At 43.0% G+C, this 19501-nt stretch overlaps 3 protein-coding genes across 3 annotated transcripts in view; 1 reads left to right on the plus strand and 2 right to left on the minus strand.

Moving 5' to 3' along the window:
• Positions 1–5225, plus strand: part of fancm (FA complementation group M) — a 44837-nt gene extending 39612 nt beyond the window's left edge. The window contains exons 15-24 of the mRNA XM_047341740.1: positions 118–206; positions 864–929; positions 1120–1239; positions 1466–1631; positions 1782–1885; positions 1979–2469; positions 2548–2641; positions 3133–3487; positions 4227–4521; positions 4603–5225. Coding sequence (XP_047197696.1) covers positions 118–206; positions 864–929; positions 1120–1239; positions 1466–1631; positions 1782–1885; positions 1979–2469; positions 2548–2641; positions 3133–3487; positions 4227–4521; positions 4603–4729 — 1907 coding nt within the window. The 3' untranslated portion in view covers positions 4730–5225. The remainder of the gene's footprint in view (positions 1–117; positions 207–863; positions 930–1119; positions 1240–1465; positions 1632–1781; positions 1886–1978; positions 2470–2547; positions 2642–3132; positions 3488–4226; positions 4522–4602) is intronic.
• Positions 5226–5962: 737 nt separating this feature from the next.
• LOC118116853 (mitochondrial basic amino acids transporter) lies at positions 5963–12841 on the minus strand. The gene is made up of 4 exons (XM_035168788.2): positions 12278–12841; positions 10558–10601; positions 9428–9511; positions 5963–8527 (listed from the first exon to the last, which is right to left on the minus strand). The coding sequence occupies exons 1-4, from the start codon at positions 12309–12311 to the stop codon at positions 7757–7759; spliced, it is 933 nt and encodes a 310-aa protein (XP_035024679.1). The 5' UTR covers positions 12312–12841; the 3' UTR covers positions 5963–7756.
• Positions 12842–14883: 2042 nt separating this feature from the next.
• LOC118116852 (tryptophan--tRNA ligase, cytoplasmic) lies at positions 14884–19447 on the minus strand. The gene is made up of 11 exons (XM_035168786.2): positions 19323–19447; positions 18921–19038; positions 18031–18247; positions 17827–17935; positions 17585–17704; positions 17309–17491; positions 17023–17123; positions 16386–16498; positions 15830–16003; positions 15586–15726; positions 14884–15411 (listed from the first exon to the last, which is right to left on the minus strand). Exons 2-11 carry the CDS (start codon positions 19026–19028, stop codon positions 15253–15255), a joined length of 1425 nt encoding a protein of 474 aa, XP_035024677.1. The 5' UTR covers positions 19029–19038; positions 19323–19447; the 3' UTR covers positions 14884–15252.
• Between the last annotated feature and the right edge of the window lie 54 nt (positions 19448–19501).

A 19501-nucleotide genomic window follows, 5' to 3' on the forward strand; every position in this document is an offset into this window, starting at 1 on the left:
GTTTGTTTATCCTCAAAAAATATGATTCATGAACGTCGATTTCTTTGTATTTAATCTTTTAGTTTTGTAAACCTGGTGTCAATGTCCCTGCATTTCTCGGTGTCTCACTTTTCTTAGAGGGATCCAACAATGACAGTGAAGAGGAAGTTGTGGTTCTTAAAAGAAGACATCAGAATGTATTCAACAACTTGTCGTCCCCAGAAGTGGTTAGCAAGGCCTCATAATTTGTATTTTATTTGATCTTATTTTATTAATCTGCTACCTGAATAATGTAGGTAGGTCAGGTCATTTGTTTTCTCAGTTAATTGATTTATTATTCAGTCTATACAATTTTTTAAATTGTAAAAGAAATGTCCATCAGTTTCTTGTATCCTGCAATGTGTGACCTTTTTCTAAATCCCTGTCTGACCGACCTGGTCTGAAACCCAAAGATAGTCCATTTTCTACTAAACTAAAAAGATCAGACTAAGACATTTAATTTGCTAAAATAATTATATTTTGTATCAGTTTAGATTAAACTGTGGCTCTTTTTGATTTTTGCTCGGCCTTTCATGTCATCAAAACACGCTCACACATTGATAATCATTAGCTCACCTCATCTGTGTGATGCCACAAAAAACAGCAACCTAGACAGGAGATATCTGATTCAGACGACACCGGTTGCCTCTGTCCATCATTTTCAAAGGTACATGCAGTTGTCATGACAACCAGTCTGCAAGAAGTAATGTGACTGAAATGTCACAGCAAAAAATATCCTCGAAAGAGAAGAAAGAGAAGCATTCATAAACAGTGATAAACTTGCATTGTTGAGGAGTAAGAAAATGTATGTATGTATGTATTTGATAATGTTTTTTCTCTGTTAGTCCAAGATCAGTGACGTGGACTCTCCAGTGGTTGTGAACAGGAAACGTGCAGCTCCTCTTAACACTGTGAGAGTTTCTTGATTAGTACGAAAGTATTCTACACTGTTCCACCTATTCGACACAGCGGATTTCGATTTACATGATTTCAATCCACGTATTACCTCCTCAATATTTTCTGCACGTCCTCGTATGCAGCGTCACAAAGCATTCACGGTGCACAGTATTGGACTAATTGGCTCTTCTCCTTGTCCTCCAGTCTGATGAAACAGAGGGCGAAGCTGTTTCTGATGATGATTTCCAGAACGAGAGCGTGTTTGCACGGCGAACCCCAGCGCAGGGAGGCGAGAGGAAACGAGTCAGACGGGCTGAAGCCAAGGTCTGTGCAGCCACAGGTGGCTCAGTGTGAAGCTGTGATCAGAATCTGAAGCTCGTCATTTCCTCGCAGCTTCATGGAGGGAATGACACGTTTTCTGGCTCAATTATTAAGCCCAGACCTCTTTCAGCAGCTTTTTTCAAAATACAGTCATATCAAAGTTTCTGACGATATTTTTATATCTGTTGACACCTTCAGCATTGACATTTTCCATTGTTTCTTTTATCAGCACGCCGCGTGTCGCAAAGGGCGTCAGTTCCTGCAGGAAGAAGCGGAGCTGTCGGGGGATGAAGAGGGGGCAGACGTGTCGTCTGATGAAGAGGATGGAGATGATCAGAACCAGTCTCTTGATGGATTTGTGGTCAACAACACACACTTCTCCCAGGGACTGAATGGTACAGCACCAATGAATGTGCCTATGCTATAACTGTAGTGGATTATTCAAATCAGATTCCCTGAGCTGTGTCTGAGCGCTTAAGGAAGCTGTAGGAGTCCTGCTGTGACATTTTACACTTGTGCTTCCTGTCTGTCCTCCTTTATATCAGACTCAGAGATGCATGGGGTTTACCTGAAGTCAGTGAGAAGCCCTGCAGTCCACGGCAAGTTCAAAATGTCTTACAGAACCCATCGCACTGACATCTTCTCCCAGGTATACTTCATATTTTATACCCAGCTTTTCTATACTCAATGCAGTTAAAAATCTCCAAACAAGCAATCTACGCCCCTGACCTCTTATGCCCAGGTGCCTGAGTTGGATGAAACGTATGCCGAGGACAGCTTTGTGGTCGGCAGTGAGGTGGAGGAGGTGGAGAGCAGCGAGGAAGAGGCTGAGGACGTCCAGCTCATGCCTGACGACTCGTACGTGGACGGTAAAAGGCAGTATGCCACCAGGCGGCGTGTTTTACTGCACAACGTCAGAGCGAGAGCCAGACCCGGAGGTAAGATTGCGGCCGAAGCTTCTTCAGAGCAGAGAGCTGAGGAGAAAACCAAGCGTACCCGGATCATACGCGTGAATGATTCCAGTGATGAGGAGACGGGTGAAGTTAGCGAAGAGAGTCTTACAGCAGGGGGCAGTGTTGCTGTCACCTCGCGGCAAAAGGCAGCACAGCCGGAGCCCAGCAGGCATCAGCAGCAGAAAGCCCCCTCCTCCTCGTCGTCAACCATAGCATCTAAGGTCTCACTGTTGAGTAAAGGACGAAGGAGCTCCGAGAGTGAAGAACAGCTAAATGAGAGGTATGGAAACCGTTTAAAAGCTGCAAAGATCTTCAAACAGTTAGCAGTGATTAGAGAATTGTTTGTGCTTTCCTGCAGGTGTTGCCAGAGGTTAGAAAACCAGCATCTCCTCTCTGATGAGCTCGACTTTGAGAAGTCAGTGTCGCCGTTAACCTCCAAGAATCCACCCAAGGTAAAAGCAAACAAAATGAAACGTATACACCACAGATTGTAAATAAAGATGGACAACGCGTTTCCATTTCCTCCCAATATCCAGAAATTAAGCCAAAATATCCTGAATGAGACCGCTGCCATCTTGCGCATTTGGAGCCAGAGAAGGCGGAGTAGCCGCGGTAGTGAGCTCCTGTCGCAGACACGCTCAATAAATCACGAGACTGTCTCAGTTGTCAATCATGAAGTTTCATCCCGATTTTATAGCATCAAATAAATAATTCAAACCAAACTTACTGGAGAAATGAATACTTGAAGATCAGTGTGATATGAACTACTTGCATTGAAAGAACCAATCTTTGAGAATAATTGATTTGACTTTCGACCGCCTTTGGCTTCGCTTTAGGGCAGCTGTCATGTCGTCAATCTCTATATGCAGTCTATGGTAAACACACTTGTCCATAGAGTCATACATGTGGGAGAGAAGTAAATATCTACATTTCCTTTGTCCAGGCCCCACCCACCACCTCCTCAGCGCCTCAGCCCCGGGGGTCCGTCTGTCAGGGTGCGTCAGTCAGCGAGGCCCCTGCTCCTCCCGGGTCTGTTTGCATTCTGGTGGACAGTCGCTGCATCAGTACCGGAGTGGAGCTGATGACCAGCCTGCGTCAGCGGCACGCAGCCACCGTCCACGTCTGCTCCCTGGACGGCAGCTACTTCATCGTCAGCAACCGCATGGCGGTGGAGAAGCACAGCCAGTTGGATCTGGCAGCAATGCAGAACCGGAAGCGATTGGTCGAAAGAGTGAACAGCTTACAGGGATTGTTTGAGCGCGTTTGTCTGATTGTGGAGAAGGACCGAAGTAAGCCAGGTCAGTTTGTGTTTTAATACTATATAATATAATATATTCCTTTTTAAAAATCTGCCTTGTACTTTGTATTTTAAGGCTTTTATTCATGGTTTTTCAGAAAGTATACGAAAGCATGTACATCCACACTTTATTCCATCCACTCCAGAAGACAAGGAATGTCAGCTGAGGCTCCCACAAACTTTTTACTCACCTCCCTTCTTAAGGAAGGAAGGGCCTGAGTCCAAAACGTTTCCTGGGAAGAGAAAAAGATTTCTGAGCGTCTCAACTGCTGCGTGGACATTTCTTGTCTTCTTTTATTTGTGGTTTATAATGGACAACTAAATGTTTAAAGCACAAGTTTATACGCTTTTCTACCAAGAGGTAGTTGAAAAGATTGATACAACTCTCATTTAGTTTTACCAAATATGAAACTCACAACAATCAGACGGAGCCAGACTAGCTGTTATCCCCCGTTTCCAGGCTTGATGCTATGCTAAGCTAACTAGCATCGGGCTCAAGCTTCGTATCAAACACACATGAGTGAGGTATCAATCTTCTCATCTAAATGTCAACAAGACAGAAAACTATTCAAGCTATTAAATAAAGTAGCTTATTCCACAAATTTACACAAACGCAGTACTGAGAAAGTATATGTTTAATACCCATGGGTGAATAGATTAATAAATGAATAAGATGATTTCATTAACTGTGTGGGATAATGATTGTTTTTCATCTGTATGATGAACCGTCACTGTTTCAGGTGAAGCGTCACGTCCGTTTCAGCGCACACGATTCTATGACGGCACGTTAGCGGGGCTGGTGCGCACCGGGGTTCGCCTGCTGTGGAGCGACGGCGCCGAGGAGAGCGCCAGCTTGCTGGCGGACCTGGCTCGGCTGGAGCAGCGTAAAGGTCAGGGCATCAGTGCACCGCTGGAGGTCAGAGGGCAGCACAAGCAGCAAGCCCTGCAGCTGTACCTGAGCCTGCCTTCAGTCAGCTTCGTCCACGCTCTGAACATGAGCCACAACTTCAAGTCCGTCGCACAACTGATGAACAGGTAAAAGAAGAGCGTGTTTATCAATCATGATGCCGTCTTGTCCTTCTGGTTTACTCATCATAACATCTCCTCTTATTGCAGCTCCATTGAAGCCATACAGAAAGGAGGCTGTATGAGCACGTCCAGAGCTGAGGAGATCTACCGCTTCCTGCGCTACCCTTGTGACACTTTCCTCATGAACACATCAAAAGCAGGAAAAAACAGTTAGCAGCCTGGGGGGAGGCAGACTGTGCGAAATCCTTGACTGAAAACCATCTCCATCATTAATCACCATCAAGCTCCTTTTCTTTCTTCCCGCTTCTCCACTTCGTACATCATCTATCCTTTCTATCTCAGTACTCACCAGGGACCGGAGGACAACAGTAACTCGGCTGCGTACAGTAGCCGCTTTATCTGGCGCTGGGTCTGAGTGAGAGAAGAGCCTCAGGATACTGACTCAGCATTTTTGCACAAGAAATTGAAGGGGAACCCCGCTCAACTTTATATATAGAACTTTATATAACACAATGGGACATACATAAAGCACACTGTCCATTTTATGTTGTCGTACTGGCAGTAATCCTGTCAGACTGTGTGAGGAACCACTGTGATCATAGGAAAAAAAATCTGCATCTGACACTTGAATAACTTATTGTTTTTGTCAAAATAATGGACACGTACAGATATTGTGTTGAATTTGTTAAATAAACAGTGATATTTGTGTATGTGATTGTGTTTTTATGCTTGAAATATGAATGAAAGAACAAAACCTGTGATATTACCACCACTACAGTCCAGCCCTTTGTTACCTCATTCAAGAACGTTGTGTTTTAAGTGGTGTTTGTTACATTTCTTTGCAGGATTACGCACAAACCACTGAACTGATTTCCATGGAATTTTGTAGAGGGGTTGGGCAAGACCAAAAGAAAAACCCATCAACTTTTGGAGGGAATCCGCATCAGAGGGGAAATCCAGGAATCTTTTTTCCGCTTTCTTTTCCATGTGGAAAGAGGATGTTTGTCTTGTCGTATTCACTCTCTGAATACCCTTCTAGTTTGTTTGTCTGTTAGTTAGCTGGATTACGTAAAAACTATTGGATGGATTTCCACGAAACTTGGTGGAAGGATATGGTAAGAACCCAATATATTTTGATGGGGATTCGATTCAGGGGGCAAATCCATTTCTTTTTTCCACTTTCTTGAACATTGCAATGTTTTCGTCGATCTGAGAAAAATGGATTTTGCATTTGGTGCAGATCCAAATAAAAATCTGGATCTAGTGAATTCAAATGTTGGGACTGGGTGGAAGTATACGCTTTGAGTGCCCTTCGCTTATTTAATGGAACATGTGGATCAGAGCATGTTGCAAACATCCATTAATTCTCTATTCCCTTAGATCTAAAAACTTCCAAGGGTTAACATTGAATTGTATAGCTGCACTAAGAACTGTGTGTTTCAGAATGTGAGGAGGATAGTGGCTTTTATTTCAACATTCAACAGAACATGCTGCTTTGGTACAAGACAAGCACAATTAAAGCAGCCATTTCAGCAATCATATCATCCACCAGTAAAGTCAGACAAACCCAGAATATATACACATTAAAAGTCTTAAAACAGAAATACAGAATAGTAAATAAAATCAAACCTAAAGTTGAACACAAAGAAAAAATGGTAACAGAAAAAAGCCAAATTCACAGTATGTACATTATTTGAACAACTCCAGAGCAGTTTGACCCCACAGGACCAGTGAACACATGAAGATGTGCAGGAAGAGTAAGAGCTTCGACAGTTCTAACGTCTGTGTGGCGCCACCTGCAGGCAGATTGATGTTCGCTTGTCTTTTACTTGTGTCTCAGTTGACATTTTAAACCTGCAATGAAGTTTTCAGTATTGCAACTGTTAACCGAGTAGTTCACAGAGTTCACACTGCACCGAGAGACACTGTGTGTGCCCTTTGTCCTGTAGGTTAACATGGAGAGGAGAGCAGAGGGGTCTCAGACAGATTTTGGTTGAAGAAGCCAACAGAGAACAGAGCCATTAGAAGAGTTTGGTTCCGTCTTTGGTGCTGAAGCTTTGGACTTTAGTTTTAGGTTTTGTGGCAGATGATAAAAAGTTAGTGACAAGTGACCGAGTCTCTGAGGGTGAAATGTTATAATAATGTTACAGGTTCATCAATTTACAGACAGAAGTAAATGATTAAAATCAAGTTCACGAGATGAATTGTATTTATACTTGACTATTTCATATCCTCTGGAGGTGTTTGATCAGTATAATTTAGCTGACAGGTGGTAAAACTGTACTTTCATACACAAAGATAAAATAGGCAAAACATCTGCAGCTCAGTCTTACAGGGGCCATTTCTCTGCCTCTGGTTAGTGTGTAGACACCACCCCCTTGTGGACAACATGGCGCTTGATAAACAACAAAACCTCCAATCACAGGGAACTTAAAAAATTAAAAAGATTGTACTTTAAAACCCCCCTTTTGCTCAACACAGATTCTTGCAAATGTGACAAATGTGACTGGCAAAAATGTAACCGTATAACCGTATCATACCATAAGGTGCTTTCTTTGGACTCAACTCGGTTTGTGTCATACTGCAGTGAGTCATTGTCAGACCCTTTAATATTTTCTCTATAAAATGTCAGAATCTAAAGGTAGATTATTACCGTAGACAAAGAACCGAAGTAAAAAGATGGCTGCTGATTTCATAGCAAAGTTTAACTAAATACGCAGTTGTAACTTCAGAAAATGAATATCTACATAAATGTACATGTATAAGCTCTATGTACTTGTAACCACTACAAAACAATGTAAAAATGCTGTGTTTATATGAGGATAAAGAGTAAAGGGGACTAATTGACCTGGACGAAATAGATGAGGAATATTAGACCAGTTGTTGAATTAAGTTCCAGGTATAAGTCGTTTTGACCTGAACACAGCATCAATGACAAAGTGTTTGCTTGACTCAAAATATTTGGGACATCTGTAAGCGTGACTCTGTAACTGTCGAGTTTCCTGACTCTTAAGACTCAACAAAAACCAAGGATGTTTTAAAAAGAGGCCATATTTACAAGTGCCGATTTTATCTTAAAATACACTATATATTATTAAATACTACGTGGACACTTTGCAGGAGCTCAGTGCACAGATGTGTACTTAGGACCAGTTCATGTTTGTTACTATGGAAACCAGCTGAGGGATCAGACCTGCGAGGAGCTGACAGTTCCATCTATATTTGACAGATGAAACGTGGCTCACATGCTGGTCGGCTGTGTCTGTGGCTGCAGAGGCTGCAGCTGGACGGACGGTGGCTCAGGGTCCTGAATACGACACTCTTCTCCCTCGCGCATGTATATTAAAAATAGAGTCACGGTGGCAAACGTGGTGGCATTCACCGGAAACGCGCGGAGCAAAGTGGACGTGAGCCCACGTGTGAACACCCTCCACCCCTCCTTCTTCAAGCTCTGTCTCACACAGTCCATGATGCCGCTGTACTGGTTGACTCCGCCGACCCCGTCCGCCTGGAGGCGTGACTTAATCACGTCCACGGGATAGGTGGAGAGCCAGGAAGCGATGCCCGACATTCCTCCAGCGAACAGCAGCTTGGGGATCATGTACGGTTGTTCTGGCTCGCAGTCCAGGGCACGTGTCAACACGTCGTATGTGAGAAAATACACGCCGAAACCAGGTGTCTCGCGCAGCAGGGTGGTCACCATGCCGCGGTTGATACCTCGGATTCCCTCCCTCCTGTAGATTCTCACCAGACAGTCCAGGGAGTTCTTGTAGAGCTTCGTCTTAGACTTCTTCTCTCCAGTCCCCTGTAGTTGCATGCGTGTCTTGGCCAGCTCCATCGGGCAGCAGATGACACACTGGATGGTTCCTGCTGAGGCTCCTGCCAGGAACTGGTTGAGGGGTGTGTCACGGCCGAGCTTGCGCATGGCGTTGCCCTGGACACCAAAGACTATGGCGTTGATGAAGGCCAAACCCATCATTGGTGAGCCGATGCCTTTGTACAGGCCGAGCGTCTACAGACACAAAGACACGTTACTGGGACCACCAACATTATAGAGACACCTCTGCAGAACCACGCAAGTAAATCAAAAGTTCTGTTTGTGATCATTTAAGTACACAAACTTAGGATTAAGATATACAGTTAATTGAATTTCTGGTGGAAAGAGTAGGCAAAGCCCCTTTTCCACTTGTCAAAAAACCCACTACCAACTAACATCTGGCTTTTGTCAGAAATGGGAATGGAAACAATCGGAATCAACTCCCGGCTCAAACGACTCTGCAGAAGACGCAGGTTTTAAAATCGACTCCAGGTCTGATCAGCAATGATGGAAACATGACATCAGAGTTAAGGCAGCAAGGTGAGAGAGCTCCTCAGTTTTCAGTGCATTTGTGATGTTGAACTAAGCTGAATGTGTTGGTGTCTGATACATGTATTCACAGCTAAGGCTTTTGTTGCAGTCACAGGAACAGATGCTAGAAATTATGATTAAATCAGTTTTCAAAGCCCTGATCCCTCTATCGTCAAACTTTCAAGTTCACCGAATAAACCTTTTAAGAATTAAAAAATGTTTATATTGTCTTGGTGGAGGAAGACAACCTGACACCTTCATGACAAATCCACCAAGACCAAGCGTACACCACTAAGCTCAAATGGCAGGAAGTCCAAATCTTAATTTAGCCCACGCAGGAATATGGTTATTGCTGACCCTGGCTAACAGATGCACCGCCTCCTCCTGTCACCCCTAACATCCCATGTTAGGAACGCTGGCTGGCGCCGGGCTGATGGGACAGTAACTGGACACTTATGTCAGTTACTGTCCAGCCACCCCGTTGGCATAGTACAGTGCCCGGTGGAAACTGCACACAGGTCGAAACGCAATCCAGGAATCATGTACGAGAGCACCAGAGCTTACCGACTCCTGGCGTATGATGGACTGGAAGCAGTGAATTGTTCCACGGTACAGAGGTTTGTCCACATTTTGAACTTGAAGCCGCACCTGTGGATGACAGCGCTTGAATTAGATTCGTGCAATGGAGTAAAGAAGCCTAAGAGAATGACAACAAACCACATACTGTCATATACGTTACTAACAAAAGGAAACAAACGGGCAACAGTGTTTTGAAAAGGTTTCAGTTCAGGGTTAAAGAAATAGGATGCTGAAGGGGGGTTTGGGGGTGCAACATGAAGAAGAATAAATGAAGCTTTTAAAAACATTGATTTTCTGTTCTTTACATTTCTATAGCTCAAGACAGGACATAGGGTGAGAAGAAGAAAGACCTGGACCATACTTACTAGGTCACATTTCCGTGGAGAGGTTGTTTATTTCTCTCTCTCATCTACAACACAGTGACACTGTTGCTGTTAAAGACAGCCGCCCCCGGCCCCCACACACACACCAGCTCAGGCAGAAATGACATTTAAAGCAAGGCATAAAAGAGCTACGACCATTCACCGTCTTTGTGCATCTAGAAAGTGAAAGCTGCAGATTGGCACAATCCTATGCTGTATTTAAAACAGTTAAAAACATCCCGGCCTTTTTAAAACTAATCAAGTGGGTGAAAATATAAAAGAAAATCTTTCTGTAATGTTTATTTTTGACTTAAACAAAAGGATTTAATGCCTATGACACTTTCTTTGAGCTGCAGTTAGTTAGGCACTAACATCTATAAGGATGTCAGGTGCATGTTTAATAATAAATAACAGCTAAGTAGCAAGTATCTATTAGGCGGTTTTACTTTCTCTCTAAGCGATATAAATAGAAGATTTGATCTGTTTAATCATAAAGAAACTGAAAATATAAACACAACTTAAAACACACATGTACAGTATTTAACAGTTCTACACATTTGTCCTGATGTTGCTATGGTGATCAGACGGCTAATTCCTCTTGCTCAACTATGCCGCTGCTGTTGACTGTGTAACTTTAGGTGTAGCTTTAGGTGCTAACCCATGCTGCCGACAGAGTGGGCTGACTTACAACATCTTAACAGCACGGCACCGGATCATGTCGTTGCCTAACAGAAGTAAATATTTGGTACCCACCTTCACAGTGTCAAATGGATGCCCGACCAAAACACCAGCAGCACCTGAAGAACAGGAGACTCGATTTAAAAACATATTCAGACTGGAATGGCCCTCAGTAGAGCCCGTTCCTCCGCCGAGGCCCAACAGTCCCATTCAATTCAATCAAGCTGCACTAAATACACTCATAGATATTGGATCCCTATTGATTATTCGCTGGGAAAATGTTGAAAAAATGCCAAATTGTTGAGAAACACCTGAATCTGGTAAAGTTAAAGGATCTGACCCTATCTTCTTGACCTGATAAAAGCACTACTACAATACCGTGCATACCTAAAGCCACATAGTGTGAATGCAATGTAGCCCGATTAGCAAGCCATCACAACGACACATTGCAGAACACAGTGTGGTTTGGTTTGAGGGAAGGAACACATCTTATGATCAAGTGACGTAAATCATCTCGCAACGGCCGACAGCCCGCCCATCATGAGACTAATCAGCTGGTGACTGTACGCGGTGATGAAAGCTCAACGGTGGACCGTCCTTGACTTTTTTCCAGGGAGCCAAAACTCCACTACACGGCAGCACAGTGTCCTGATAAATCCTAGAAAGACAGTGTGTTATTAGGTCACATCAGCCCAGAATCGTCAGAGGGCATCTCTCCACATGTAAAGCTCGTATTCTTCACTGTTTAATGACATGTATGTTAGTATCATTAGGGCAGATTTCAGCCTTGTAATCCATCTCACCCACACGTTTACTATCTCGTCCATGACCTGACATCTTGAGCACACATACCTCTGCAGGCCTCTGTGGTTAATCATACTGAATACACTAACCAGTGTACCTGCAGGCTTGGAATGGCATATTTTAGTTTTAGTTTGTGGCAGTGTTTTAGTGAATCCAGAGAACTTGTAGGTTAAATATATTAGTGACGATGATGAGCACACATCAGGCCGTGCTGCACATTTAAGAGCCTGATATTTAGTTATAAGCACCATCGAGCTCCAGAACTGAGATCTGGAGGGTCTTCACCCTGTTGAATGAGACCGTGCAAACTTGAAAAAAAATGAAGATACAATGACTCTTCTCTCTGGACTTTAAATCACACACCAGGAGTAAGTGGCTCTTATCTGTGGCTCCATGGCGTGTTCGGGTTTGGGAAGATGTGGCCTTGAGCAAAGACAAAACAGGTGACAAGTTTCCCAAAGGGTCTGTGATTAGGTTTTTACTGGTAACCACTGTGGGTTCCGTTCAAACAGGAAGACGTGAAGTAATCCTACTTTAAGTCCTTTCCTGAGTTATTTAGCAAAACAGGTAATAACTATGAGAGAAGATGATGCAATAGTCTGCTCTAGTTTTAAGTTTTAACACCAAAACATAACTTTTTTCCCCTCCTTTTTCTTCTAGAAGTGAACCTGGCTAACACACATGGTCCTGCAGGTTTCATTCATGCAGATCAAACCACTCCCTGTGTGTGAGGTGAGGAATGTAACTCCACTAACTCCACCTTACATCCGGGATTCTACACATTAATAGCTGCTGCTGAATCTCAAGAGTTTCACTTTCTGACCTGACACGTTTCATTTGCTTCTGATGCTTCAACAAGAGGCGATCGATCCCTTTAAAAAGTCACAGCTCGTGGACTTGGGTGGAAAAATACAGGAGGCAGCTAATGCTAATGCTCCCCCCCCCCAACTTGTTAACCCGTGGGCTGCTGCTAACGTGGCTAACGACTTACCTCCCACGCAGCCCGCGGCGAAGTCCAATGCCATTCCCCCCCTAGAGACACCCTCACGGCCGGTACGGGTCGAGCTCACTCGGCGGTGGACAACCTGTGGCTCGGTTCACCCGCAGAGGGAAGTTAGGATTTCAGACTAGTGGTTTTTTTTTTTTTGACAGACAGAGCCGCGGCTTGGTGCTTGAGCCGAGCTGGTACCCTCCCTCTCTTTTTCTCTGTGGGCTACGGACGGTGCTGGTGCTGGTGCCGGGCAGGCGGAAGAAGATAGAGGGTCACCGGGGCTCGGAGCTCGGGAGCAGGCTGACAGGTTTATAACTCTCCGCTGGTGTGTCGCGCTCTTTCTCCCGCAGTCGGACCTCTTTTCTATTTCTGTACCCGCGGCGGTGGAGGCGGGGGCTCCGGTGAAAAAGAAGGAGCGTGCTCGGCCTTTTTAAAGAAGCCCAATCGGGACACTCGGTGGAAGACAACTCCCAGCGGCGGCTGTCCGCCCCCCGCGCCCATTGGCTGCCGCCGCCGGGCCGGGCCGCGCAGGACGAGGCAGCGGCCGATCGTCAAAATCAACAGTGTTATCACGATGGTCGTCATCGGCATGTGTCACTGTCTCACTGTCCAACTGGGAGACTGGCTTCGCTTTCCATGGCCCAGTGCGGGGCCAAGTTCAGGACACAACACCAGGGCCCCCTGTGCAGAGTGGGGCAACTCACTGAAGACCTTTTATTATCAAGTTGGAAGAGAGATGATTTATTGAAGTGAACTAAAAAGACTCAAAACAGATGATACGCATCTTAAAATAGTCGCAGTCTAAATAAATAGGTTCATATAAAGTAAATAAGTGTGGAAATGGTGCATTCATCAAAGCTGGATCTCCACCTGAGTGAAGGGAGAGACCAGCCAGGGGCCCCTGAAGCTTCAGATTTACTCCACATCAGTTAGGTCAATGTGGTTTATTTATTTATTTCATTTCTTCATTTCACACAACTTAAATGTAAAATGCACAAATGAAATGTAAAGGTATCTGTGGTCAAACAGTAACAACTGCACCAATAGGTGATAAAGAAGCAGGGAAGGAGGAGGTACTCCAACATTTTGTATCACATTCACTTTTCTACTTGAGTAAAAGTAACTACTTGCTTTTGAAATGTGCTTTAAGTATTAAAAGTAGAAGTACTTGCAGATCGTAGCCTTTCTCCTAACCCATAAGATTACTACTTCCTTAACTGTGACTATAGTCTGTTTAATGCATGCATAATACAGACTCATATTAATAAAGAATGCTGTAGATGGTGCTACCGGTTACCTGCCCGCTCTGATTGGATCATTGGGCCAATTCCCCTCTTGTTATTGATTATGTGTATGTAACACATTGGACATTAACATTGGAGTAGAAAGTACAGATATTTGCTGGTAAAATAGTGGAGTAAAAAGTACCTGAAAATAAATCTACTCAAGTAAAGCACTACCACAGATCCCTCCTCCTCCACAATGAGTCCTAATTTAGAAAGCCTATGTTAAAATATAGTTAAAAAACATAATTGTTTTAGTTGACACTCAGTTGTTATGTTATTTGGGTTCACACAAAAACTCAGTCTAACGCATTAATTTAGAACTTAGACATTAACTCCAACCTTCATGAACCGGTTTAGAGTGAATCAGTGGCAGTTAAAAGAAAACAGTTTTTTATAAGCACTTCCACAGATGATATTTGCTCATGTTATTGCACATTAGATTACAGCTCGTGTCTTATTCAAGCAAACACATTAGATTAGGAAGAGGCTTTAATATGTGTCGGCTTTAAACGCCTGGAGGATCATTTCCAACAATCGAGTGCCCACTAAAAACCTGTTCAGTGTCATTTGTGGTATTCTTGTTTTTTTTAATCATAGAAAAAAAATTAGATTGCATATTTATCCTGACTTGTCTTGTAATCTAATCTAATAAAATCTTTTCCTGTTTTATATGAAAAAGAGACCAATAGTGCAGTTATTGTATCACTAGATGCTTGTTTAATAAATTTGATGTTTGGGATAATGTGGGGAAAATTGGTATTTTTGATGTTTGACCATAGAAATATAAAGAAAACTAGAATCACCACCTTGTGTTCGTCCACCTCACAATATCCCCCTCTGCTCCTGAGTTATGTTGTTAAACATTGGCCATGAAAAGTGATTTTGTAGAACATTGATGATGTCCTTCTGGACCTTTGAACACCAAAATCTCATCAGGTCTTCCTTCAGTCCAAGTGGACATTGGTGCCAGATGTAATGAAATTCGTTCTTGGCATTACTGAAACATTCCACTCATCTGATGGTTAAGGCGAAAACCTAAATATCAACTAGCTTTCAAAAGAGAGAGGAGTTTTGGGTGTTGAAGTAAAGTTTAATGTTTAGCCTTAGACAAAGTTTAATGAAAAGGTTTGACTGAAGCAACTTTTGCTTCAGTTCTCTCTGTGAGGAGAGATGAAGACTTAATGGTATGTGCTCAGACTCTTAAGTGATGAACTCATGTTTCATAATCATTGAATCATCAAGTGAAATAAGACTTGCCATTATGAAAAGTGGGTGTGTAGCTGTGTTATTGTTGATCACAATGCAGATTTTGCAACAATGAACATTTGTAATCCACTTTAATCGTCTTCCATTCCTGAACCGGTTTCAAGGCGAGGAGCAGGACTCGCGTGATGTTACAGCAGCGCCGGAAATACAAACACTTCATGAACGTGTACATTTAACAGGTGGCATGATGATTAGCATGAAGCTGCGGACAACGCCATGCTTAGTTTTAACACAGAGGAGCACATCATCTCCAGTAATTTACATTTACACTTCTCTCCAGTTCTGATGCAAACTATGAGCAAATGTCCACCATCCATTTCGAAATGATGTGGATTTTAAATGGGAAACAGATGGATGCATTATTTGTTCTTGTCTTGAGATTCACAAGATGAAGACCCCCGACATTTCGGAAGCTTAAACAGGCTACAACTTAAAATTTAAAGGTCTCGGAGTCATGAACTGCTTGACTGTCTCGTCTGTGACTTGTTTGCGTCTCTCTTGGTGCTGGGTGATCATGGGCTGTAGGGTCTCAATCAAAAGCTTCTTCAGTTCTCCTGTGAGAAGATTTCCACTTGTGTAGTCCTGCAGCGAGAGGGGAGTGGGTGAGTGTCGGAAAAGAAGTAGAAGAGGGGGATGGGTGAGCAGAGGGTAATGATTAACAAGACAAAGAGGTAAATGAGAGACACAGAGAGCTTGTTGTACAAACAAACAAAACACAGAAAAGAGTGTGATAAGCAAAGGAAGCGAAGCCCTCACCTGTCTGATCTTCTCCAGTTGCTCATCATCCTCCAGGAAGAAGGTCAAGTACATGAAGGAGACGTCTACATCTGCGTTTCCACCGTACTTCCTGTGTTCTTCCACTGTGTCTTTACCTCCCGAAAATGCATGTTTGTTGATCTGTGAGTAAAACGTACACAGGTCAGATCAGCCATTCATCAACTATTGGCCATAATCACCTGTCTGGTAACTATTGACTTGTAATAACTACTAAAAGCAGCACCTTGTTTTTGATCTGCTTGGGTGTGTCCGTGAGGAAGATGGAGGAGTTGGCATCACTGGCGCTCATCTTGGTCTGCGCCCCCTGCAGGGCGGGGAAGAAGGTGGAGTGCAGCAGAGCGGGTTTGGGATAGCCGATCCTTGGCGCTACGTCACGGGTCATCCTGAAGTAAGGGTCCTGCGTGAGAGGGAGGATGGGTCCAAACACATCATGTCATTGTAAACCATGAAAGCTGCTTTCAGACATGCCCTTAACTCTGGATAATCTCCAGACATTCTCCGGAGGGGCTGTATGTAGAAACACTAGTGTCCATGTGAGATGCTCTGGACTTTCTCCGGCCTGCTCCCTCGTAAAAACTCTGGATAATGTCAGAATGAGTTTTGAGAGAATGAGAATTGTTGCAAACACATCTGGGCACAGAATCTCTTACTGTGTCCTTCATGTGGAAAAGGCAAACTCCAGAAAATACACAGATTCAATTGTGCGTACATTCTCCATAGTTCATGTCTGAAAATGGCTTAAGTAGTACTTTCATGTATTAGTGCAACGCTGTTCTGACCTGGTCGATGGCACAAGGGATGAGGCACTGAACGTCCTTTCTGCCTCCAAAGATCTGTGGGAAGGAGTTACTGAACGACGGGGCTGCCTGGATGGCCGGGAAGCTGATCTTTCCTGGATGGATACAAAATAATTAAACATCATTAAAAATGTAAAAATTATTCATACAATCACACTTCAGAATCAGGACATAATGAAGTAAAAACCTCAAATACAACATTATACTTAAACATTGTAGCCAAGTATAGGTACTAAACATTCACTGGTCCTTTGTTACATATATGCTGAGATTCCTTTATTTTTCTTGCTCATATAAAAACAATAGCACTTTGTAATTTGTCCGACACTAACCTGCCAAAGAGCATAATCTGAAAACACCTCTATAACCACTGGCAACTAGTTGTGTTTAAATCATTAATTAAAATATAATTAATCCATCTGTAACAGACAAAATTTTCATTTGCACTACATTTTACTTTAATATGGGAACATGATGCTAAAAGACAGAATGGAAACTGTTATCCCTGCATTAAACTGTTTATTACTTGTTACTTCCTCTTTCCAAAGTGATGAATATTTGAATGACTGTTCAAAGTCATATGGTTTGTTTATTTTAAGTCACTTTTTAGTTGTCTTACCGATGCAGTCACTGTCTGTAAAGCCAAAGATGCCTTTGACCTGGTTAAATGTAACGTGCTTCTGGATCTTAACCACGTTCCTGTAGAAATCGGGCGAGGCACTGTGGATAATAAATTGAAATTAACAGATTAAAAAACAAAAAACACTCCAATAAGATATTGTATGCTCACTCAGGTTACATGAACAAATATGGGGGATCTTTCATGGCTAAACGTTCATCCTAAGAAGCCTCAGCAGCAAAGTTGGTCCGACAGGAATGTGAGATGGTATTCTGTCACATTTTACCCCATGTATTCGAGGTCAGAGAAGATGAATGTCTTGTTCACATCAAAGCCACAGGCGATTATGTCCTTAGCGTTCTCCACAGCGAAGCGGTGGCAGTCCTCCAGTGATAGATCCTTCCACAGATACTTTTCATCATCAGTCAGCTGGATCACCAGCGGGATGTCAAATACATCCTGAAGCCACCTGGAACAAGGAAGAAAGAATCAGTAAAAAACCTACAAGTAATATCAGGTTCAAAATAGTGAAGGACTAAAATGAGGATTTGGGAGAACTCACTTGGTGAAGATGAAGGGGATTAGATGACCAACGTGCATGGCTTCAGAGGACGGACCTCTGCCCGTGTAAAGGTAGAAGGACTTTTGTTTCTCATAAGCATCCAGCACCTGATTCATGTCTCTGCCAAAAAACAGCAACAAGAGGAAAGGGATTTATTAATGAGTCATTCTCCCACAAACTCTCTCCTTTCTGACACTGGAAGGTAACGATGATGAAATATTTCCATTTCCTAAAATACTGACCTGTGTGAGAAGAATTTTCCTCTTCTTAGAAAGCGGTGAGGTTTCTGTCCAGAGACTTTTTCTACTCTGTCCACCAGCTCCTTTTCAATTTTACTGCTGCCAAACCTCACTGAAGAAAGACATGGGACAGATAATGAGTCAGAATTATTCATATCAACTTCAGCTCTTTAAGTGAGAGCCACACTTTGTTTTTTTAAATCTCACCTATGAGTTTGTCGTAGTCTACCCCCTTGGCGTTGGTGGTGGAGACATTCCACGGGTCAACTGTGTCGTCGCCGCCATCCCCATCTGCTGCTGGCCCATTGTCAGTGACGGCAGCGTTTTCTGAGGGCGGACATCCTGCTTTGTAATCCTGACCCGTCGTCTGTTTGTAGTCCACTTTCAACTTTAGCAGCATCTGGACAGCAGCATCGACTTCAGCCTGGGGAACACAAACACGCTGCAGTCAGAAGAACCCAAAGAATTTAAAGCAGCAAAGCCCCACCAGAATCAAATATCACTTAAAAAGGATCAGTTCACCCGCCTCTACTTCCAACCCTATTGCAGTGGATATTCACTGAACTATAGTGGAGAAGTGGAAGAAAATCCCAACAGATGTTTATCTCAAAACCCAATCTGGTTAATTACGACAATAGCAAGTAGTAGATGTGTTTTTCTACTTTGTTTTCATTTCATGTCAAATCCTCACAGATCTTCATAAAATGTAGCATGCTGATTTTGGTTATTTGAGAAACCTATGGAACCTATGGACTGGTCATATCTGCCTTAATACACGTCAGAGAGAAATGGTTTTGATATCATTTAAAGTTCTTTTCAAGCTCCATATTTATAAACTAAAGTAAAAAAAAATAATATCATCATGACTGATTAATAACAGTTGCCCAAAAGCTTATATTTTAAAATATGTTTTGAGTTGTTGCTGAGATACCAAGACTTGAAGAGGCATCATCATTAACTCCTTAAAATATTGTTGAACAGCAGTCAGTGATCAGTACATGTTCAGACACATGCAAAACACCATCACACTAGAAATACAACATGTGTGGAATCATCATTTATTTAAGCCTAATGTTAAATCAGTTTATTTCACTTACTTTCTCAGCTTTGGCTGTTTTCAAGGTTCTGACTTCTTCTCCCTGAGCTGTCAGTTTCTCGTACAGCTCCATTGGACTGGTTGCTCCTTCTGCCTGACTGTCTGTCATCTTCTTCACACTGTGCGAGGAGATGACATAAAAATGATTAGCAAAGTAAAAAAGGACAGTTGAAATAGCAAACAGATCCAGGTGTAACGTTATCAGTGGCACTGGGCTGTGACTCCTTCCCTCTGCAGTGTGAGAAGACTCACACATGTGAACACACAGCTGCTAACTTTAGCTACTGAGCAGCTAAGCGCCGGATATCTACATTTATCTTTATCTCGATAGTTACCAGACATGACACGGATAGAGAAACTATTACAACTTATTGAGCGGCTGCCGTAACAGGAAATAAAATACCGTAAAATCCTCTCCACAAAGACAGACTGACAGCTTGCATCAGCCTGAATGAGGTAGTGCTCGGATCAAATTCTTCCCGAGAAACCCGGCTCCCTCAATAGTTCCGCTATGGATTTGATGTGCATAACAAACCAAAACACCACTTTAAAAGCTTCGTTAATTATAACACAGACTTCTTG

This window comes from Hippoglossus stenolepis, chromosome 10 (assembly GCF_022539355.2).
Source record: "Hippoglossus stenolepis isolate QCI-W04-F060 chromosome 10, HSTE1.2, whole genome shotgun sequence".
Classification (NCBI taxonomy): domain Eukaryota; kingdom Metazoa; phylum Chordata; class Actinopteri; order Pleuronectiformes; family Pleuronectidae; genus Hippoglossus; species Hippoglossus stenolepis.